The 22,492-nt window shown below is 42.2% G+C and overlaps 1 protein-coding gene across 1 annotated transcript in view; it reads left to right on the top strand.

Annotated features, from left to right (window-relative positions):
* The window catches only part of LOC117260795 (protein diaphanous homolog 3-like), a 253,424-nt gene that overhangs the window by 172,283 nt on the left and 58,649 nt on the right, over positions 1-22,492 (top strand). Inside the window, exons 26-27 of the mRNA XM_078174650.1 lie at positions 11,196-11,291; positions 11,947-12,009. Coding sequence (XP_078030776.1) covers positions 11,196-11,291; positions 11,947-12,009 — 159 coding nt within the window. The remainder of the gene's footprint in view (positions 1-11,195; positions 11,292-11,946; positions 12,010-22,492) is intronic.

Raw genomic sequence — 22,492 nt, 5'->3', positions numbered from 1 at the left:
AGACTACCTAGGCTGAAGAGCGTCTGCATAAGCACGCTGGATGGCATAACTCTTGTCAGCATGTTTGAATAAGTTGTTGGTTGTTTTTTTTTCCTACCTGCCTATTATGCCGGAAATTGAAGAATTAATGTAATTCAATTAATGACTAGTTAATGACTAGATGATTACTAACTGTAAATACTACTGAATTGAGAACTACTGTAATTTAGAATTGACAAATGTAATTTTACACCCAACGTTGCCAGGGAATTTTAATTTTATGGCGTTTCTCTGTGAATGTGTGGATTTATCAGAGGTGACTGTGCTCCTTGACTAAGGTGTCAGTTGTTAACACACTTTTTTTAACCTTTATTTAACCAGAAAAATCTCAGACAGACAGACAACATAGAACAAAAATACAGAATAAGAATGTAAAGCTGTAAAACAAGCATTATAAAATACAAAATAAAATACTACAAAGAAAGGCCACATGTATGTTGATATTTACTAGAGATAAACAATAAAAATGCAAAAATGGCAACTACACATGAATACAAAGAGCAGCTAAGACACACTGTGACATTGGTATATAGAAGATTGTGTACAAAAATCCTCCAACGGTGCTTTGAAACGGCCGAGAGGCACCCTTTTACAGAAGATTCCACATAGAAGGAGCTCCATATGTAAATGAGCATTTATGTAAACTTTTACCTGCGGCAGCAAAGACTCAGATTGTTTATTTTTCAATTCAACAGTTGCATGGATGACCAGTGACCTGTTGCAATATTCATTAGCTGGTTATGATGCGTACCTGTAATTTATGCACCCCGTTTCATCATCCGCCGAATGGCTCGGCTACTTGGTGCCCGAAGTATCGGCAAAGTGGAACAGAGGGTATTCAATAGCGAGAGAGGGGCCTGACTGGCCTTATTGCACCATTTGTCTTCTAAGTGTCCAAGGGAACACAGTGGTCGGTCTGCATTCATTGTACTCAGGCATGTCATTTTCTCCTCTTAGCTTTTCCATCCCAGCCCAATTGACCCTATTTCTTGCCTTGCTCTGGCCCACCTCTGCTGAACACTGCTACAACCAAGTCGTTGTCCTGATGATAAGTGCCACATCCTGTTGAGTGAAGTGGCGAGAGGCATCAGTCCAGGTCTGAATAGAGGGTAGACATCGACACACACACAGGCTGCACGTCCAGACAATGGAAAACGCCAGTCTGAACAGGCTCTGATTAAATAGATGGTGATTGAAGTTTCACTACAGACACGAGGATAACTACAGCCTTTTTCCCCAGAGGTGGAGGTTAAGCTTTGTCTTGATTCTTCTCCCAGAGTTTGTTCTTTTGTTTTGTGCTGCAGAGTAAACACCTCTCTGCTTTTATCTTTCTGTTGATCTGACTTGTACAAGTCTTGTACATCTACATTTGTACACCTAAGCACATATTTACACACATTTGTTTTCTTTTTTTTTTCCCCAACAAAGAGGACAGCCGAGCTAGATGTGCCACGGTAGAGCTCATTTGGCTCGCGTCCCGCTTTCTTCCACTACTAAAAACGTGGGATTTGGAGCTTACTGTAGAGCCACAATGAAGTAGATGCGAACCAAGGTAGACACTCCCACTATGCTTTAAATACACATCACTAAAGATGGACTAGTATGTGAGAGTGTCTTCTTTCTTTGTTAAAGTTTAAAAAAAAAGTCTCCATGCACATTGCACACCTGTCATGAGAGCTGTGATCCCAGATGCAGCAGAATAGAAATAGGCAGGCAAATTGTGCACATCAAAGCACCAATCAGTAGCTCTACTGCCAAAGCTGGGATACCACTCTTCACTGTCCCGTTCCTCTCACTAGTCTTTGTTCTCTTGCCACATCCTCCTCAGCACCACCTTTCACAAGCTGAATGACTGTTTCAAACCCATTTCACAGCTACTAGCTTGACTAATATTCCTCTGCCATGTGTTCCTCCTCCATTACTATCCATGTGACATGTCTGTGATCTCTCTCTCTAAGTTTGTGTGCATGTGGGTGTGAGTATATAAATATGTGTTATGATTTTCAGTGTTGGGCTGTCTGAAAGCACCTCTTGTCTACATTCTATAAAGCAGTTTTCTGTCTCGGCCTGTCTGAGTTGCTTCTGATTGATGTGTAAAATTGGACTGTTTTTGCTCCTGTATATTCCTGAGGCGGGAGATCTGAGTGGGTTTCTTTTTCCTCGCCTCCTGAGGCACACAAAGTGTTTCATGTTCTTGTGGGTTGGAGTCAAACGGAGTACTACACATAAAGGCGCACACTGCAGGTTGCAATAGATTGATCTGCTCCCTTTTGCGTGTTTTCTGTGTGCTTTCCGTATTTTTTCCCGTGCGCGTGTCTGTGTGTGTTGTGGGGAGTGTGAAGCTCACTGCCTGTGATGAATTGCCACAGCAGTGGAGACAAATTTGGACGTCGAGGAGCGTTGGTTTTGCTCAGAAATTTGTGCTGCCTCTCTGCTCTGCGTAATGATGAAGAACTGGGCACATATCAGCCAGAGGAGGAATGCAGCGAATGAAAAAAAAAAGAAAAGCACAACAAATGCACACATAGAAGCAGGCAGGCAAGGAAGTGGGCCATGATTTATGCACCGTATGTGTGTAGTTGTAGTCACAGCTTGGCGTGGGGTTCGGGCACAACCACAGCCCACCACCCCGGGGACCATCTGCCCTCAATACAGGAGCTTCAGTGGGTTTGCTGTAAAGGGACCATGCACTGTGGAGCTGATTGACAGTTTTTATAGGTTTGCAGAAAACCCACCATGGTGCCACATGGTACTGTGCATGAAAGAAGATGATTTTTTTCAGTTTGCAGTCCCCTTGTTGCAGTGTGACTGTAGTGGTTGTAGTTAAGAGCTCATGAAAGAGTCTCAGATTGAAAGAGATGAGGAGAGGAGCTTGTAGGATCTGACAGAGGTGACAAGCTTCAGAGGTTGATCACTGACTGCATTAAAGACCTTTGAAATAGACCAACGCTATCTGTGTCTGTACATATTTTAAACAGATTATACACATGTTCCCAGATGAGGGGGCCTTTGATTTCAGTTGAGCACAGGACTGGACATTTTACACAGTTTGTTGTCAAGATTAACCAGTGTTAATCGACAAGGACAATCATGTTCATGTTGACTTGAAGCGAATACTTGTAGACTTTCACAGCTGAATTATATATATATTTTTTAGAGCATTTACAGTCTGTTCTTTTAGTAATAAACAGATTTTAATTGTGTATCCACAATCTGTGATGCTGGCAATAAACTGGTCTTGGAACAGTAAACCAAATAAGACAGTATGCTCTGGGCAGAAACACTGGCTATATAATTTTTTCTCATGCCACTGTTTTTGTTTGTTTGTTTGTTTGTTTTTAAAAGCAGTACATTTTTCTACACCTTGAGATGAGATGGCTTCGTTTAGCTATTGATTAAAGCTCAGTATATACTGTAGGGGCTTGTAGACCAGCTTTTGCCCTGCACCAAAACATACTTCAAAACAGGGCTGGGCAATATGGACAAAATTTCATATCTCTGTATTTACAGGCTCACTGGCAATACACAATAAATATCTTGGTATTTTCACGAAATCGGCTACATGTTTTCAGTGTTTATCTTTTTTTTTTTTTTTTCTCCGTGTTTGAAAATATGCAGCTGCACGACAGTTACACCTCCAAAACACCAGCCGTTGATGGGGTTTCTGTGAATCAATCAATTCAATCAATTTTATTTATAAAGCACAATATCACAAATCACAATTTGCCTCACAGGGCTTTACAGCATACGACATCCCTCTGTCCTTTGGACCCTCACAGCAGATAAGGAAAAACTCCCCAAAAAAACCCAGTAACGGGGAAAAAAACGGTAGAAACCTCAGGAAGAGCAACTGAGGAGGGATCCCTCTTCCAGGACGGACAGACGTGCAATAGATGTCGTACAGAACAGATCAGCATAATAAATTAACAGTAATCCGTATGACACAATGAGACAGAGAGAGAGAGAGAGAGAGAGAGAGAGAGATGCAGGACAGATGGTAATGACAGTAGCTTACAACAACATTAATGAAAGTAATAATAATTATAGTTATAGTTCTGGCTACTGTGGTACAATATGTTGAAAGTATATATTAATATCTGGCAGTATACATGGGTGATAATAATCATATGTGTATAATAACAGTAGAAGTATGACTAATGACTAATGATGGCAGCAGCAGGAGGCATCTGGCAGGACCACGGCAGCAGCACAACCACATATGTCACACTATCCAGGCACCGCTGCAATATGAGTTAATCTGAGAGACAGTGGAGCACAAAGGCTCCGGAGAAGAAGCCGAGTTAGTGACATCCAGAATGGCCGAGTTAGCAAGATGCAGTAATAGGATATGAGAGAGAGAGACAGAGAGAGAGAGAGAGAGAAGGTGCCCGGTGTATTATCGGGGGGTCCTCCGGCAGACTAGGCCTAAGTCAGCCTAACTAGGGGCTGGTACAGGGAAAGCCTGAGCCAGCCCTAACTATAAGCTTTATCAAAGAGGAAAGTCTTAAGTCTAGTCTTAAATGTGGAGACAGTGTCTGCTTCCCGGACCGTAACAGGAAGATGATTCCACAAGAGAGGAGCCTGATAGCTGAAGGCTCTGGCTCCTGATCTACTTCTCTACTAGTGCTGTAAAGTTTGGTTGATTCAAAACACATCTAAAACACACATTTAACATGGCTTAATAGTGACAGTTTCAAACACAAGTACACAAATCGGCTTCACTAATAACTCTTAGCATTCACAGACAAAACTCTTGTCTTTTGCTGGACACTTCCCCACAAATGCAAAATGCTAATGTTTTTAGCACAAGCCAATGGCATTTTACATTGTATAAATTAGCCTAGCAGCTAGCCGTCTTTACCTCTACTCATATGAAGCCAGGGACGACAGCAACATTTAAGAAAGGTAACGTTACAAAATTCGGCTTCATTACAGCTCACAGGGTTCACTGACAAAACAACTGTCTCATACTAAACATGTTTTCCAAACAAATACAACATGCTAATGTTATTAGCACAAGCCTATTGCATTTTACATTGTATAAGTTAGCCTAGTGCTCATATGAAGCCAGGATAAATCCCAAAGAATAAATACCGGAAGGATAAATCATACACCATTAAATTTAAAGTAAAAAAAGAGCTCTTGCTTGAAAATATATCTTACATACAGTACAGGCCAAAAGTTTGGACACACCTTCTCATTCAATGCGTTTTCTTTATTTTCATGACTATTTACATTGTTGATTCTCACTGAAGGCATCAAAACTATGAATGAACACATGTGGAGTTATGTACTTAACAAAAAAAGGTGAAATAACTGAAAACATGTTTTATATTCTAGTTTCTTCAAAATAGCCACCCTTTGCTCTGATTACTGCTTTGCACACTCTTGGCATTCTCTCCATGAGCTTCAAGAGGTAGTCACCTGAAATGGTTTCCACTTCACAGGTGTGCCTTATCAGGGTTAATTAGTGGAATTTCTTGCTTTATCAATGGGGTTGGGACCATCAGTTGTGTTGTGCAGAAGTCAGGTTAATACACAGCCGACAGCCCTATTGGACAACTGTTAAAATTCATATTATGGCAAGAACCAATCAGCTAACTAAAGAAAAACCAGTGGCCATCATTACTTTAAGAAATGAAGGTCAGTCAGTCCGGAAAATTGCAAAAACTTTAAATGTGTCCCCAAGTGGAGTCGCAAAAACCATCAAGCGCTACAACGAAACTGGCACACATGAGGACCGACCCAGGAAAGGAAGACCAAGAGTCACCTCTGCTTCTGAGGATAAGTTCATCCGAGTCACCAGCCTCAGAAATCGCAAGTTAACAGCAGCTCAGATCAGAGACCAGATGAATGCCACACAGAGTTCTAGCAGCAGACCCATCTCTAGAACAACTGTTAAGAGGAGACTGCGCCAATCAGGCCTTCATGGTCAAATAGCTGCTAGGAAACCACTGCTAAGGAGAGGCAACAAGCAGAAGAGATTTGTTTGGGCCAAGAAACACAAGGAATGGACATTAGACCAGTGGAAATCTGTGCTTTGGTCTGATGAGTCCAAATTTGAGATCTTTGGTTCCAACCGCCGTGTCTTTGTGAGACGCAGAAAAGGTGAACGGATGGATTCCACATGCCTGGTTCCCACTGTGAAGCATGGAGGAGGAGGTGTGATGGTGTGGGGGTGTTTTGCTGGTGACACTGTTGGGAATTTATTCGAAATTGAAGGCACACTGAACCAGCATGGCTACCACAGCATCCTGCAGCGACATGCCATCCCATCCGGTTTGCGTTTAGTTGGACCATCATTTATTTATCAACAGGACAATGACCCCAAACACACCTCCAGGCTGTGTAAGGGCTATTTGACCAAGAAGGAGAGTGATGGAGTGCTGCGGCAGATGACCTGGCCTCCACAGTCACCGGACCTGAACCCAGTCGAGATGGTTTGGGGTGAGCTGGACCGCAGAGTGAAGGCAAAGGGGCCAACAAGTGCTAAACACCTCTGGGAACTCCTTCAAGACTGTTGGAAAACCATTTCAGGTGACTACCTCTTGAAGCTCATGGAGAGAATGCCAAGAGTGTGCAAAGCAGTAATCAGAGCAAAGGGTGGCTATTTTGAAGAAACTAGAATATAAAACATGTTTTCAGTTATTTCACCTTTTTTTGTTAAGTACATAACTCCACATGTGTTCATTCATAGTTTTGATGCCTTCAGTGAGAATCTACAATGTAAATAGTCATGAAAATAAAGAAAACGCATTGAATGAGAAGGTGTGTCCAAACTTTTGGCCTGTACTGTATACTTCAAATATTTTTGTCCCCCTAGTTATAGTTGAAATTTCCCTTTCTTTGGCTACATGCAAAATGTTTAGGTGTGGTTAGGATGTAATTGTAGATATAACTATCACTACAAGTACGATCTGTTTTCTATACCTGACTCAGAATTATGTCAGTCAAATTGGTAGCAACAGTCATGAAAGGAACCAACTTAGTCCTTTGAGCTAATGCGTGCTAATGAGGCAAACAATGGGTGAAATATTCAATAACAGTTTTTGCCAACACTAGATGTCAAACAAAAGCCACAGACTGTATCATATTTATATGTATAAGTTCCTGTGAGCTGTGAATTCACCACTTCTAAGCCAAAGGCAGAGGATAATGTTATCTCTGAGCCTGACTGGGTCAACACCTCTCTTCCTCTGAAATGTCCCCAGAAGTACACTGCACACTGACTGGCAAAAAAGAACAACAACAACAAAAAATCACTGCTAGACTTCAAGAATCTAAGAATTTTTATCTTTCAGGGGGCAACCCTGTGTTCCAACTGAAATAAGATGAATTTACCACGTGATACTGTTATATGAACAGCAAACCAATACTTTGTCTAACCCTGTTTAACAGGTCATAGAAAGGACAGTGCATGGTGCCCCTGATGACCAATGGGAAGTAAAAATAAATAGATAAAGGGCCCATGGCCAAACGTAATTGCTCTATTTTTTCCTACTATCAATATCATAGTTACTATTATTATACTGAACATTTTTTACTCCACTTTATCCCTCCACCCCATTTTTATGCATAGAGTTTTGTCAACACCTCTCTGACACTGTCAACAAAAACTTTAAGCTCAACTAAGGGAATATTTATTGCAGAGGCTCCAGATTGCATTAGCTAATAAACTTCAAATTCAGTGTATTTGATTGCAGTATAATCCAACAGTATAATCATATTTGGGAAGCTACACATTTGCACTCTGGGACTCTCTTCTCATAAAAGAGGCCGGACTGTCCGGGGTTACTGTCTGCATCGTTGGCTATTATTAAAGGCTGCCCCAGCTCAACCGTCTGGCAATATAAGCTGAACATGTATTCATTCTACCTGCTTCCAGTTTGCATGGGGATGTTTTGGATTTCAGCTCGACTCTGTTCACCAAAACTGCAAAAATCTGCCTGAATTTTTCTCATGTGTGGTTTCATTTGTGCTTGTGCCCAATTTCACAAAAATAGAGCCCCGTTTGTTGATATAAAGTGTGATGACATTTGGCTCAGTAGATGGTCTGGTATCATCGTATCATCACAGAGTCCTTGTCTTAGTCATTGAATCTGATTTTTATTTCTCTCTGATGTGTATTATTGTTCCAGAGGGAATTGTCCGACAAAATGGAAGGAGTGAGAAAAACACACACAGCCTTAATCACAGCAATGTCCTCGACCCTTTCACTAAATCAGTGGTGGGACCCAGCAGTCACACTGTGGCTGATGGCATGGCTCGGCCTCTATGAAGCTAATGAAGTTGTAACAACTTTTCTAGCACATAATGAATCACTGTTATACGTGCTTCATACAGAACACAGTATTTACGTGCATGTGAACATACAACCTATCGATGTATCAGTTTTACTATATGTAGTGGCAAAAATTGTGATTACGAATACTCTGCCATTAGTTTTGCAGCGCCAGGATCAGTGTGTATGCTCAGTGTCCTTAGATTGCATGTCACAGTGACACGGCTGCCTGATTTTGGCAGGATCCTTTGTTCTGTAAAGCAGTACCAGACATACGGCTCAGTTGGTGACAGCAAACTAAAAATCTAGAGCCCTCGATTTCGACGAAAATTCACATCGGAGGTGCCAGATATTAACAAGGGTACACACGGTGACAGCAAGTGTCAGCATGTTGCTGAACATTTCTGACATTGTATGTAAAGTTCAAGTTTTATCTGCTTGCTTTTGACAGCTGTTGGTCCAATTCAATTACAGTTCTTCTTTACAGAACCACAAATAATAATAAGACACACAAAAGGCAATTACTTGATGAAAAAGATTTGACATATTGTCTTTTTAAAATACAAAGAATTCCACTGTGCATTTTTAAATAATAACATACAATAAGAGCTGCAGTAAATGCATTTGTGATTTAATCATCGGTCAGTGGTTAAACCTACAAAAGAACAATAATGCTGTGTTCACACTGAACGCGAAGTGAATTTTCATGTCCTGTTACTTGTGTGAATATGGCTGCTGGAGTGTTTTTGGAAGCAAACAGCTAACATGGTTCCCAGTAAGGCACAACTGATTGCTGGAATCAAGTGATGTGAATGTGGTAAATACGGACGCTCCATGTTCTGAACCAGCCTGAACCAAAATGGCAGCCTCCTTTATTATTCTTCATACTGCCACGCCATGGCAGCACATTACCACTCCACTCCTTCTACTGTTTACTTTCCACAATAGAAGACCAACTCAAGTTACGCAGAGCATTTTGCTAAGACGCAACCTAACTAATAACTCAAATCACAAACATATAATTTCAGAACTTACCATGCACTCCTGTGGCTTCCCTTACTAATTTCCAAACCCTACTTTTTTATTCTGTCTCTGTCCAGTACTAACGTTGAGTGGCAGAGCCCTCGGTGCTCGCAGACGGCAGCCACAAGTTTGCCCTCCTTTCTGATTCTAGCCTAGCCTCAGGACGGACGATCTCAACTAAATCTCAGTGCTGATAAGCTTTCACAACACAGCGTCACGCAACAAAGTGCGTCCTCTCATCACATTTGTGTTGTCTACAGCGTGAATTTGAGTCTTTGGATTGACTTTGTATGTTATCTTGATGCGCAAACACACCACACAAATGTTTCTGTCTTTCAAATCGGTGACCAGACCAGCTGAAGTGCACAGGAGGCTCTTTCTTCTTGCTGAAATGTGGTCGCATAGATCAGACTTGCGCTACTGTTTGGGATGGCTGCACCCAAAATGAGTGTTTTCATGCTCATGAATTTAAAAAGAAGAACACCCGCACACTGGTTGCACTTGCAAAAAAAAGTTAAACTTATTAGACAACGTTTCGGTCATGGACCTTCATCAGGTAGATGCTGACAGAGAGAAAACACAGTTCATTTAGTGGTTAACAGATTACACCTTGAGGCTCTGAGTTAACTAAGTAATGCTCATGAATTTAAAATTTGTCACCCAAAATCAGTATTTTTGTATATTATTTAAAAACAAGCACAAGGTCTGTGTGAACATCACATTGCAGTGCTTTTCCCAGCACATTTCCCATTTATTGTTCGTTCTTTCTTTCACATAACACAGCACTTTTTTTCTTTTTGTCAAATTAGTCTAAAGGACACTAAACTAAACAACAAAATGAGACTGATTGACACCATGCAATTCAAATGGCATCCAGCTGTCGAATGTAATAAAACCACCACTGTGGTTGCATTGTTGTGTGTCGTTTTTAATGCCAGTGTGTCAGCAGTGGAGATGTACAGTTCAGTGGCAAACAGCCATTCACATCTGCATGGTGGTCGACAAAGATTTCAAATGTTATTGGCAACACAGAAGCATTGTTGAAAAGAATACACCCCCCACACCCACACACACACGCGCATCCTCATTTGCATGACAACCACAGCATAAACTTTTTATTGACAGTGTGTGTTCTCCCTCAGCATTCCCATATACCCACTATCTATTTTCCTTTCCCATCCACTGGAGGCTGTTTTCACTGCAAATCACTAGCCTGGTCCATCATTATGCCTCAGGTGTCAGGGCCGGGTTTTCAGCTGTACCAACACAGGGCATGATTTACGTGTCATATCTTCAAAGTTTTTCTCTTCCAACAATATATCTGCATTCTGGTGGCTCCCCTGCCACCACGAAGCAAGGACTTGATATTTTGAGTCAGTAAATACACCGTGTTGCAAGATTTCAGTGTTCCTTTCCAGCCTGACAGTGCACTATATGTTCCTGCATATGTGATTCCATTGCGAGTTAATATCCTTTATGTCTGCTACAATGCAATGCACGACTACATCGCTCAAGGTTGCGAACACCAGGGTGCACATTTGCACAGCAGGTTGTCGACAAGAACCTGCCGACTTGTGCATTACTGGATTTGCTTGGAAGTAGTTCCTATCATACACTGGGCACTTGACTCTGTGAGTGGATGTACGTGTGATATAGTAGGTGCTTGTTCAAGGCTTTTTATATTACACGTTATATGTTTTATATAGTGGCCTGCCATTGTAAGTTCCAAATTGGTGCAATCACTATGGCAAAGCTCACCACTTGAAGAAAGTGCACTTTATCTGATTTTGTTTCTTTACCTCTCCTCTGTCTTCCACCACCCCCTCATTCTTTTTCTTCCTTGGTTTTTCAGAGAATGATGAGACAGGTGTGATGGATAGTTTGCTGGAAGCTCTACAGTCAGGAGCTGCATTCAGAGACCGCAGGAAGAGAGCGCCAAGACCCAGAGGTGAGTCTCATATCCTTTACCTACATTTATGGACAAACAAAGGTGCACACACACAACACCTTGTACCCGTTTTGTGTGGGGGAAACAAATGTGGCCAGTGTTCTGATTCCAGTCAGATGTTCAAAATCACAATGAATTTAGGTCCTAACCTGCCAACTGGATGCATATTTTTCTTGTTTTGTTTTTTAACAGCTGAGTGAATTGAGCGCATCCTTGTGTTCTGGTGCCTTGGCTCCACACACTGTCATTTTCAGTCACTTGCAAAACACACTAGTTTGTTGTTTGTACACATGCTTGCTAGCAGCACAATGCCAGAGAATCCTCAGCCTGACAACATTACTGCAACTGTTTGATGTTTGGATCTCCGTAAAAGGCAATAAACACCTAGTTTTTTTTTCTTTCTGGCAGTCTTAAATCCAAATTGAGGAATTAAAAAAACAGGAAGAACAGACACGTCTGACTGGATGATTTTGAATGGAGTGCCCATTAAACTTAAGGAGCAATTGACAGCTGTGCCCTTAAACAGAGTATTTCTGTGTTAATAAACTTCTCTTCACAGCCATTTCTTCAGCTTGCAAATGTCTCCTCATGACCTTTTTGATCCCTCTTAGTACTGTAAGATATGTCGGCATCTTTTGTCCCCTGCCCTCCACAGATAACCAGCAGCAGACGATCAGCCCCAGCTCCTTCCGCCAAGTTCTCAGGCCTGTTAACCATGGTAAAGCAAAGACTTAAAAAAGTCCACAAGGCTAAAGCCTAAAGCATGCTCAGCTCTGTCTTTTATCTGCTCTTGGAAGCCGGTCTTAAACATCTCTATCGCGTATTGCAAATTCCTCTCGACAGTTCATATGTCCTGCTTTTCTTTGTGTCCAGTGACCATTTCAGTTGTCCTTTTGCCTCTTTGTGACCTTGTGTGGGCCTTCTGAAAGTGTGAAAGGCCATTGCTAAAAGAGTTTGAGGCAGCGCGATGTGCAGACTGTGAGAGAAGCAGGGTTGAGATTCTTTGAAAGCCGTGTGTGGGCTGCTCTGGCGCCTCAGTTTGACAAGGTTCCTAAATTGTTGAGTAACTGCAGCATTGTGAGTTCAGCTCTATGCTTTTGAATGCAGCTGGGGTCTTTCACATTTTTTAAACCTTATATAAAGGATGCTGCAGATGTCTGTTCGCAACAGTATGTAAGTCAAGTGTCCTTTAATTTTGTGGAGAGAATAACATTTTTTTGTTTTTGTTCTGAATGTCTCAATGCTGACCTGTGTGCTGCTGTTTCTGAAGAGCAATGAGACATGTGCACCAAGATCAAACAAAGAGACTAAATGAAGAAATAAAAATTGCATGCGAGCCTCTTGTAGCTTAGACCTCTTCAGTGTTCATTTAGAAACTCCCATGTCCATATATAAATATAAAAAGATCAAGGTTTGTCTAAACGAATGACTTCCTGGGAGTTAAGATTGCATGGGACACTAAATATACAAAAAAATCGCCCTTTATTTTTCACAGTTGTGAACGGATTTGTGCTTTAGCCGTTGGTTAAATAAACAACAGCTTTCTTCTCTTGTCAAAGGTTTTTTTTTTTAAACAATCATTACCGCGGCACTTAAAAAATTACGCTGTAACCCTATTACCTCTTATTACTTCTAATTGGAATCCCAGTGGGCTGGGTACAGGCACACATGAATAAAATTATTCACGCTCAATCCACCCACATCATTGATGGCAATGATAAAGGGCCTTGCTCTGTTGTTCTGCTACGACTTATCTGAAATTAGATTGGAAAGGGACGAGAGGGAGGGAGATATACAAGGTGGGAGGAAAGAGACAGATAGAGGTGGCTGTAACATACGAAATGGAGAGAAATGGTGTGAGGAAGAACGATAGAGCCAGTTGGTATGGGTGAAACTAAGGAGTAATGTGTGTGAGAGAGACAGAGTGTGTGTGAATGTGAGTCGGCAAGTATAAGAGAGAACAAGCCAGAGCTATGTTGTATTAACTGGGGATTAGAGTAGAAAGATATTACGGCGCACGAAAGAGCCGCTGCTCGGTGTCTGTGTCGCAAGAAGACCCCATGGTGTGTCGTACAGGTAAGAGGGTCCTGGAAGGTTGCTGGCCCAGCTGCCCCCTGCTGGCAACTTCAGACATGGCCTTGTTGACTAATAAAGCTCAAGGCTTGAGCCTGTCACTGCAGGCATCATACTCACTGCCAGCCTCCCAGAGCAAACACAGCTAATTACTTTTCTCTGCCCAGCCCCAGCACCAGCTCAGCCCTCTCAGTGCCCATTCATCTTAATTTCCCCCTCTCTGCCATCTGCCTCCTAAATAACACTCCTCCTCATTTCCCTACCATCCCATATCCCCGCTGTCTTCTTCTATACTCTCATGGCCTGACAATGGCCCTCCCCAAACATAATTGCCTGTTATTGGTATGGAGTCTCTCTCCACTTCTCCTGCCGCACCCCTTCTCTCCCATCTCCTTCTCTCCTACGGAGATCCAGGCCTTAATTGCCCCGGGTTTAGTCGCCGGAGTGAGTGAAACCCACAGGATGCTCTCCGTTTAGTTGGGAGGTGATGAAGTTTAGTCTGCAGCGGCACAGGCACTTAAACAGCTGCTTTCACTTTCACACCACCCAACCACCTCCTTTTCCCACTGTTTTAAATACCCTTTAATAATTGATCTCAGGGGTGTTGCTACACTCCAGTGGAGCAGCAAAGAGAATTAAAACAGAAACATCTGTGCCAGAAGATACTGTAATTAGTGGTGAAAGGGAGAGATTGGAATGGTCAATCTGAACACGCGTGGTGCCATTAAGCTTTCGCATCAAGGGAGACTCAAGTGCACCGGTGTTGTCTGTGTAGGTACACTTTTTGTTGTCTGCAGAAACAAATCAGACGGCTGATAGATTGCGCTCCCCATCACAGGACTTGGATGAGATTGTGGAGTGGTTCGATTATGGCTATGGTGCTTCGTAGTCATGATGAGTGTGATTGCCACGCAACAGAAATAGGATTAAAAGATTCCTTGCAGTGTACTCCACTTTTTGCTGCACAACATGGGGCACACATTGTATCCCCCAACCCCACCCCCCACCCCCCACCCCGCATTTTTCCCCGCTTCCTCTGTCTCCCATCTCCTCTTCTCCCTTACACCTAAATTGGCTCAGCACACTTTAACATGAGCCAGCAGCTAAGGTGTTTAGCTTGGTCTGCAGTCTCCCTCAGCACACATACACACGGACACATAAAAGTACACAGACACACCCGCAGACTTTAGGGGATGAAGGTAAGCAGGCTTTGTGGTGGCTGTGGCCTGGGTTAGGATAAGGCTGCGGGGCTCTGGGGCTCCTCGACACTCTAAATTGGATTGGGCTCCACAGAATGATGGATCGATGGTGGTTAGCCACACAGGTGTAAGAGACTTGAATCTGCAAATTGAATCTATAAAGCAGCCATGGCTTTTTAACTGTGTCCTACTGAAAACATCTCTCCAGACACTGTCTGGTCATTTCAGCCTTCTAAGCAAGCCTTCATCACAGCCTCACTTACTCACAAGCTGGTGTGTGCATGTACATGTTGAGGGGGCATCACATAACTACACTTTTTTATTGTTGCATTTGACAGAGCAAGAGCCTCAGAATGAGTAAACAGCCCGAGCCAGAGGTGCATTATGAGTGTATCTGCATGTTATAATACCCTTCGTGTGGAGGGATCCATTATGTTGAGTGTGGGGGAGAACAAGATCTATGAAGGAGTAAATGTCTCTGTCTTTAGGAGCAATTACTTCAGATGTCTTCAGTGAAATCTGACCTAACAGTTATCATGTGTGATAAGGCTCTGAAGTAGAGCTTGAAATTGATGTAAAGGTCACTTGAAAAAGTCGGCGAACCCCTTTACCAAATGGAAACAGGAGTTATTTCTCCTCACTTGAAAGCATTAAGGTTTTCACCCTAAAAGCAAGCCTCTAGTTATTGGAGATGTTGCGTGCTATGTATGCGCCGTGTCAACTCCATGACCCTTTTTGCTGAATTTATGTTTCTGTATATAATGTTGGATTCTCGGTTCATGCAGGCAGCTATTCGGTGCAGACTTTTAATGGCTTGGGTATAGGTGTGAATGGTGGTAGGAGATGACTAATAGGCTTAATTTGAGACTCAACCCACGATGTCTTTCAGGGGTTGTGCTGCACAAAATCATTAAGACGTAACTGGGGAGAGTGTGAAGTTGAAATGAAAGTCAAAAAAAAAAAAAAAGTAGATAAAAAAAGGAAGTTTGTTTCCTCCTATCTCTGTGTGTTCTGTGTGCTCACATAAGAGACATTTGTGAAAAACTGGCACTGAGAGTCAGTCACTCTGGCTTCCTGAGGCAGGGATACTCTGGTGGAATCGGCTGTTAGATGCTTGCCTTTTTGATTCGGCCTCTTATAGACTTGGGTATGTGGATTCCACTGCAGGCTACTGTATCCCGCAGATTGCGTATGTGCTTTCTCATTCCTCTTCCACATTTCTGTCTCTTCATATCAATGTCAATTATGGGAGAAAGCTACCGATCCTTCCAAAGTTCCTCAGTCTACTCTTTACTTTGTTTGACTTTGTTTTGTCTCCACTTTATCTCCTCCCTTTGCCTTGCTGCTTTCCCCCAGACATCATGACATAAGCAGAAAAAAAGAAGGGGTTATTAAATCATTTCAGTGAGCCCAAGACAAAAAGAAGAGCACAGACGCTCTCCTCCAAAGATCTATTTGAATTGATGCTACACGTCATCGTTTCAAAAACGTAACTGTAGAAGTTGCTGATTTATCTGCATTTGGTCACAATGCATCATCCACACATCACATACGGCCCGTGCGTTTTTCATTAAAGTGACAGATTATTGCCAAAGAGCTCCTGTTCCTGAACACTGAGTGCTAACTCTTCCACTTTCACACTTACATGCCCATGCATACATGCATAGAAATTGTCAATTTAAACCCTGTGTTTTAACGATGTGCAGGCACAAGGTTAAAGGCCACTCCTAGGTCGGGGCATTAGCTGTGTCTAAGACTTGGACAGGTGTACCGCTCTCTGTATTCATGTCTGCAATCGTCGGGCCACTTGGAGTCACAGTGCCTCTCTTATCGCCACACTTGATTGGTGGTTTAGATGTTTAACTGTTCTTGTAGACAAAGGCATATCCAGATGGGGAAGTGTACCTTGACCTGCCTTTGTCTGTCTGTCTGAAGTTCTGCACTTGGTGCGCGCACACGCATGTTCGAGCCTGTGCACACATGCACTGAACAGATGGAGCAAGAGGGCACCTTAACAAAGTGGCTAGTGTCATTAGGTTCAGCCTGTGCAGTGAGACTTATGGAATAGTAATTGAGGAATGTAGAGCAATGAAGACTTTATTATTTTTTTTACCTTTTGCTGAGAACAATCCTCTCTTCTCCTGGAATGCCCGCCGCACTCTCACACAGTTACATTCAGTCACACATGGAAGTTGCCCAGTACAATGCAGTCTGATCTGCTGGCCACTTAGTAGCTTGTCTCCAGTTGGAGATTAATTGTCCCAGATTTTTTTTTCGACTGGTCTGGCGATTAAACCAACGGCCTACAGGCACAAACCCTCGCTTTTAGATCCTTTAGCCTGGAAGCAAGACTTTCTCTTACATGTGCCGGTCATTTCAGCTAATCTCTATAAACCGATATCTGCATTAGTGTTGTCATGATACTGGAATTGCTAGCTTCAGTACAATATTTGTTACCATTTTCAATACTGCGAGGAATAATTGACATTGAGGGCACAAGATATTAATTAAAAGATAAATATAACAAGTCTATTCTATGTCGATGACTTTTCTTTCTGTCAATAGCAGTGGGGAACAGCAGAATGACCATAGTAAACATAAACAATACAAGAAAGCGAAAAAAGAACAGCTGGTACTGGTGTGTCAGTGCTGCAGAAAATGAGGATTGAGACCATTTCAAATATTCAGAATAGTTATATATTGATAAATTGATATTTTTGACAACAATAATCTGTATGTGAATGCAGAAAAACTGTTAAAAAGCGTCATCATACGATAGCTGATGGGTTCAGAGATTGCATTTTGGCCAGGTCCTTCCATCTCACTACAAACCAGAATGCTTCTGATACCAAAATCTTGTACCGTTACCTGTAGATCAGGGGTGTCAAACTCATTTAAGTTCATGGGCCACATAAGGCCCAGTTTGATCTCAGATTGGCTGGACCAATAAAACCATCACACAATAACCTATAAACCTAAAGTACCATCAGCTCTAATATTTAACCTTTTTGTGTAAAGAATTACAAGTACATTCTGTAGACATTCATCCTTTTACAAAACAGATAAACAGCCTGAGATGTCTCAAGAAAAAAAAGTGCAATTTCAACAGTATGTCTCAGTTTTCCACATTCAGTCAGTCTACTTCTCCCTGTCATTATCAAGACATTTCCTGACCCAGATTCTGTTGAACTAAAGCTGTTGATTGACAATATTTTGCACAGTGTTCAATATCTTTAAACATGGTCATAGTAAGTATTCACTGTTATATCAGAGAACCGTATCCTGGCAGGGTGGAATTCTGACGCAGAATTTGACATGAAGTAGGCAAAGCATTGTTGAACTTGCTCCTGAAACCTGGCAGCTCTTAGTCAAGTCAACTAGTGGGCTGGATTGGACCTTTTGTCATGCCGGTTCTGGCCCATGGGCCGTAAGTTTGACACCCCTGCTGTAGATTCTGCATACATATGCAGATATTTATAAGAGATTAATCCTTGGATAACTAAATGGCATTTATTTACAGAGACACCACGTGCCATATGTGTAATACAGACAGTAATTAGCATGAAATGTGTTTCTGTCTGACAACTTTTGGTTATAGATTATGGTTTTCCATGTGGCGTGTCACTCAGTGTGATTGAGGTGCTGTTCACTTGTTTGGTTGCCTTGGAGGCGCGGACATAGATAATGAAAAATGGCTTTTAATGGCTCCCACTTGTGCTGTTTATAGCAGTCCTGCCTCCTGATTCAGAGGCCTCTTTCAAGGAAACGTGTTAAATTTTGATGTGCACACATATCGGGTTGTATTAAAACTAATAATGACTGTATTAGCCTATGTTAGGAGGGCAAGCTTAACGTACCTCTAGCAAATATAGCCTTATTCATGAAACTGTAATCTCTGTAATCCATGCCCAGTCCAAAATGTAAGAGGATGAGAAAGTGAGACGGTGTGCCTTGTATTCACTTGACTGGTCGGAGAGGTCAGCGTGATGGATGAGAGTAGAGTGGACACACAGGCATGCACAAACACACACAGGCGCTGTGCAGGACTGTGCCCACTCAGTTCTAATAGAAAACAGATGATAACGAACACCTCTGCACTCTGCTCTATGTCGCTCCGCTGTACATCCCACGTTTTTAGCCAAGTCCTAAGCCGATCAGGCTCCTCAGATATCCACTTTTAGCTGGATTATGAGGAAGCTGGGCTGTAATAAAGGCTGTGGATCGTGAAATAGAAACTGGTGTTCAGCATGTTGAGCCAAGGACCCTAATCAGCCCATTCACACCAGCTCAGGCCCCAAACTGTAGGTGAAGCTGCTAATGTAGGATTGTTATTCAGCCGGCGCCTGAGATCCCCGTCTTTTCTTTTCACATGCATATTGTCTCCTGCCTGCCTCTATACCAACGTTACGGTCAGGAAGCAGAGGCAGAAAAGCCAGTGGGTAAAAAGTCTGTAGATTTATTGGGGATTTATTTTCGATACACATCTCAGCATTTATAGGACTAATGTGTCATTGTTTTCCCTCTGTCTCGCCTTCTCTCTTTCCTTGTCTCTCCTTTTCTCCAGCCCTTTCTCCCATGAAGCGGTTATGTACATTGATTGAGACTAGGCTCTTACATAGTACTCTAGTTAATAATGCAGTGAGAAATGAAGTCATTCTCACCATGGCTTTGTGCTAATTAAATTTTACAGCAGCCTTATCGCCAAGCCACACACATTCCTGGTCCTCCCACATTTACCAACGCCAGCAGCCATATCACGTAGTCGTCAGGAAGAGAAAGAGCGACGGAGATGATTATATGAACTTCTGTTGTTACAGGAGGGAAATGAGCACTATCAGCTCTTTATATCTATGCCCTTTGCAAAGGGAGGTGCTTGATTTCTGTCCCTGTGGTAAAACCTTTTGGTAAAGGAGCATTAAAAGTGCTATCGCAACATTTTTCTTCTCACAGTCTGGCTTCCATCTTGTCACACATTTGCGTTATTCCTTTATTTGTTTATCTTCTCCTCAGGCTGTCTGTCCGGTTTTGTGCTTCGGGCGATCGTTGGTGACTGGTCACACTGTGGGCCTTGACAAAAAAGAGCCACATCTCTGTTTGCATGTGTTGCTATGGTTGCCACTAAGCTGCCTTGACTCAGAGGTAAAGCACAGAATTTAGGTAGGAGTGATAAAAAGGGGATAATATGTGGTTTAAAATTCCACTCACCTTCCAACCAATCTGTAAACAGCCCCATATCCAGGTATCATTCTCCAGTGCACCATACTCATACAGAAATAGGAACAAACACCAAGGCTCCTGTTGTTGATGATTCCCAGGGCCACTTTAGTCTGCAGTGATAAAATGATCACATTCTTCCAAACTGCCTCATCTCTCCGTCTCTCTCGCTGGCTGTCATTTCTGCTGCCACTCCACCTGCTATGTGTCTCCTCACTGATCCAGAAGCTCTAAGTGCAGCGACAGGAGTTTCCACGCTGACAGAGCGGGAAGGCCAGCCCTCAGGCAGCAGGATCTGTTTGATGCTGGATTCCCCTCAGAGAGTGGGATTTGGGGTTTGCTGATCTGCTATTATACCGCCCTTTTATGCCCATGCACTCACTCATTCCCACGTTTGACTGTATACAGCCACATGCATTCACTCCAGCACGTACACACACATCCCCTTGTAGACACTCAGCCTTGAGTCACAGGGCCATGTAGTATGTGTCTCTGGCCTCTGGGCTTAAGGGCTTCATTAGTCTGGCACTAGCTTTGATTAGCATCCTCGGGGGTACAAATTAGCAAACAAACTCAAGTGATCCTATGAAGAAATACTCACTCCGGGACTTTTTGCAGATGATATGAACACTTCACAAGCATGTTATTATCCCTGCCATTCAGGAGAGGGTAGTTTTACCTTAAATTAAGTTTTGTTGGAGTCTTTCACCCTCAAGGGGGCAAAAGAAAACTAGCATTGGAGTGTTTAAAGGCTGGTTACACCGATGACATGCAGTAATGCAGGAAGTAAATGCATTTACTGCATGCGTGTGTGTATGTATTGTATGTGCTTGCGAGCATGTGAGTCACATTACTCTAGCACGTGCATCTGGGTGTGAATGGGTTCATTCACTGCCTCAGTAGGGGCATTAATGTGTGGAGATGTAGCCCGTGCAATGTGCATTGTCCGAGACTGTTTTTCATTCAGGTGAAAATTCCTTGAGCTGCTTCCTGCTCTATAATAACCATACTTGACATTTTCCTCTCTTCCAGCCTGTGGAGACTAGCAGATGCTTTCCATTCCAGTTGAACCCATTAAGGCCTTCTCTTCTCTACTGCATCCACTAGCCTGTCCTTTGGCAGGGTCCTCCTGAATGTCAAAACTCACTGTTTAGCATCACAATAAAGCAGATACGGGGCAGAGAAGTAAAGGCAAGGAAATGGCTGCTGGCAGGCAAAGGGCATGGACAAAAAGATTATTTAAAAAAAAAAGCCTGCCATTGCTCACTCAGTGCTGTATGGCATTTTTTTCTCCCCTCCATCTTCTGCATATTTTCCTTAGACATTAAGTTACTACTCTAAATCTGCATAACTGGTCACTGCTGACTCTTCTTAAACAATGGATTTTGATTTTTTGTGGAGGAGCTGGCTTTTTTTTTTCTCGATACCATAAATGGATCTGTGCCAAAATATGTGTTGTTTTGCTGGAGTTCATATTTGCTCAACTTCGGTGTCATACTACTGACTCGCTTGTTGGATGGCTGACCCTGAGGTTGGAAAGTTGTCTTGTTGTAAATCCTGCAGTGTTTTTAACAGCTGTATTGCTGTTACAATGCAAACATACACTTGTTACACTTGCTAGAAACAGATCTTTATTTTAGCCCCGCCACAGGGTGTTTAGCATTTCATTTTTTTTTTTTTTTAAAGGGATGCAGAATATCATTTTCTAGAAGAGCCCTAGACCCATTGTAAAGTGGCATAGTAGCTGAAAATAACACTTACTCTAGCTTTCAATTTGCTGCTCATCACACGCATAATAATGAAAATAGGCGATGGCAAATTACAGCTCACACTTTTTTATACAATCTGATGGAAACTTTGTTGTGTGTGTTGTTAAAAAAAGAAAAAGAAAAATCTGACCCTGCTATGGCTTCCTCTCTAAATTATTATTTTGACTCCAAAGCTTCTGCGTTAAAAACGTCTGTCTCCAAGCTTCACAGAACTTCTTTTTTCCCAAGTAATTTCCATCTAGTCTAACTAATGACGTAAAAATTGTGGGGGACAGTAAAACCTATTTTGTAAACAAGCCATATTAATTACCCATAATTAATGAATCACATCAGAGCCCAGTGGGAATAGGGGTTAGAATTTGTACCAAATTCAAAATCACAATTGATTGACAGAATATAATGAATAATTTAGGGATTTATACAATAATCTTTGGAAAACTAAATGATGGAATAATTGATCACTTTAAATCTTAATGCAAGTTTTGATTAAATGGAAAACATAATAACCATGCCCCATAGACTTGATTATTGTTTTGGTTGTCAGGCCGTGGCGTCTTTGGCTAGTCTTGATTTGTGTACAAACCTGATTATTTTTCTAAACGGGGAGGTAATTAGCCCGGCTAGTTTGAATGGTAATTACAATGTCACACAAAGAGGAAAGAGGATGTCTAAATGTATTTCACAGATTTCTGCATTTGTCCTCACAGGCAGCCGCACACACACTTGCACTCACAGACACACAGATTCTATTCAGCATGCAGGAATATCTCCGGCCAAACGCAATTATTTACAACATTTGTTTTGATATAACGTTCCTCACATTTGCAAGCTAAAATAATAGAAAACTGCTTATTTGCTTCTTCTGTATAAAATTGTCTGAATCTGGAAAAGCACACAGCGGGTTGAGCAGGGTTGTTGGGATAGAGCCGGCTGTATTGGCTATATT

Source organism: Epinephelus lanceolatus, chromosome 2 (assembly GCF_041903045.1).
Source record: "Epinephelus lanceolatus isolate andai-2023 chromosome 2, ASM4190304v1, whole genome shotgun sequence".
Taxonomy (NCBI): Eukaryota; Metazoa; Chordata; class Actinopteri; order Perciformes; family Serranidae; genus Epinephelus; species Epinephelus lanceolatus.
The sequence above is the reverse complement of the archived record's forward strand: the minus strand, read 5'-3'. Positions and strand labels throughout refer to the sequence as shown.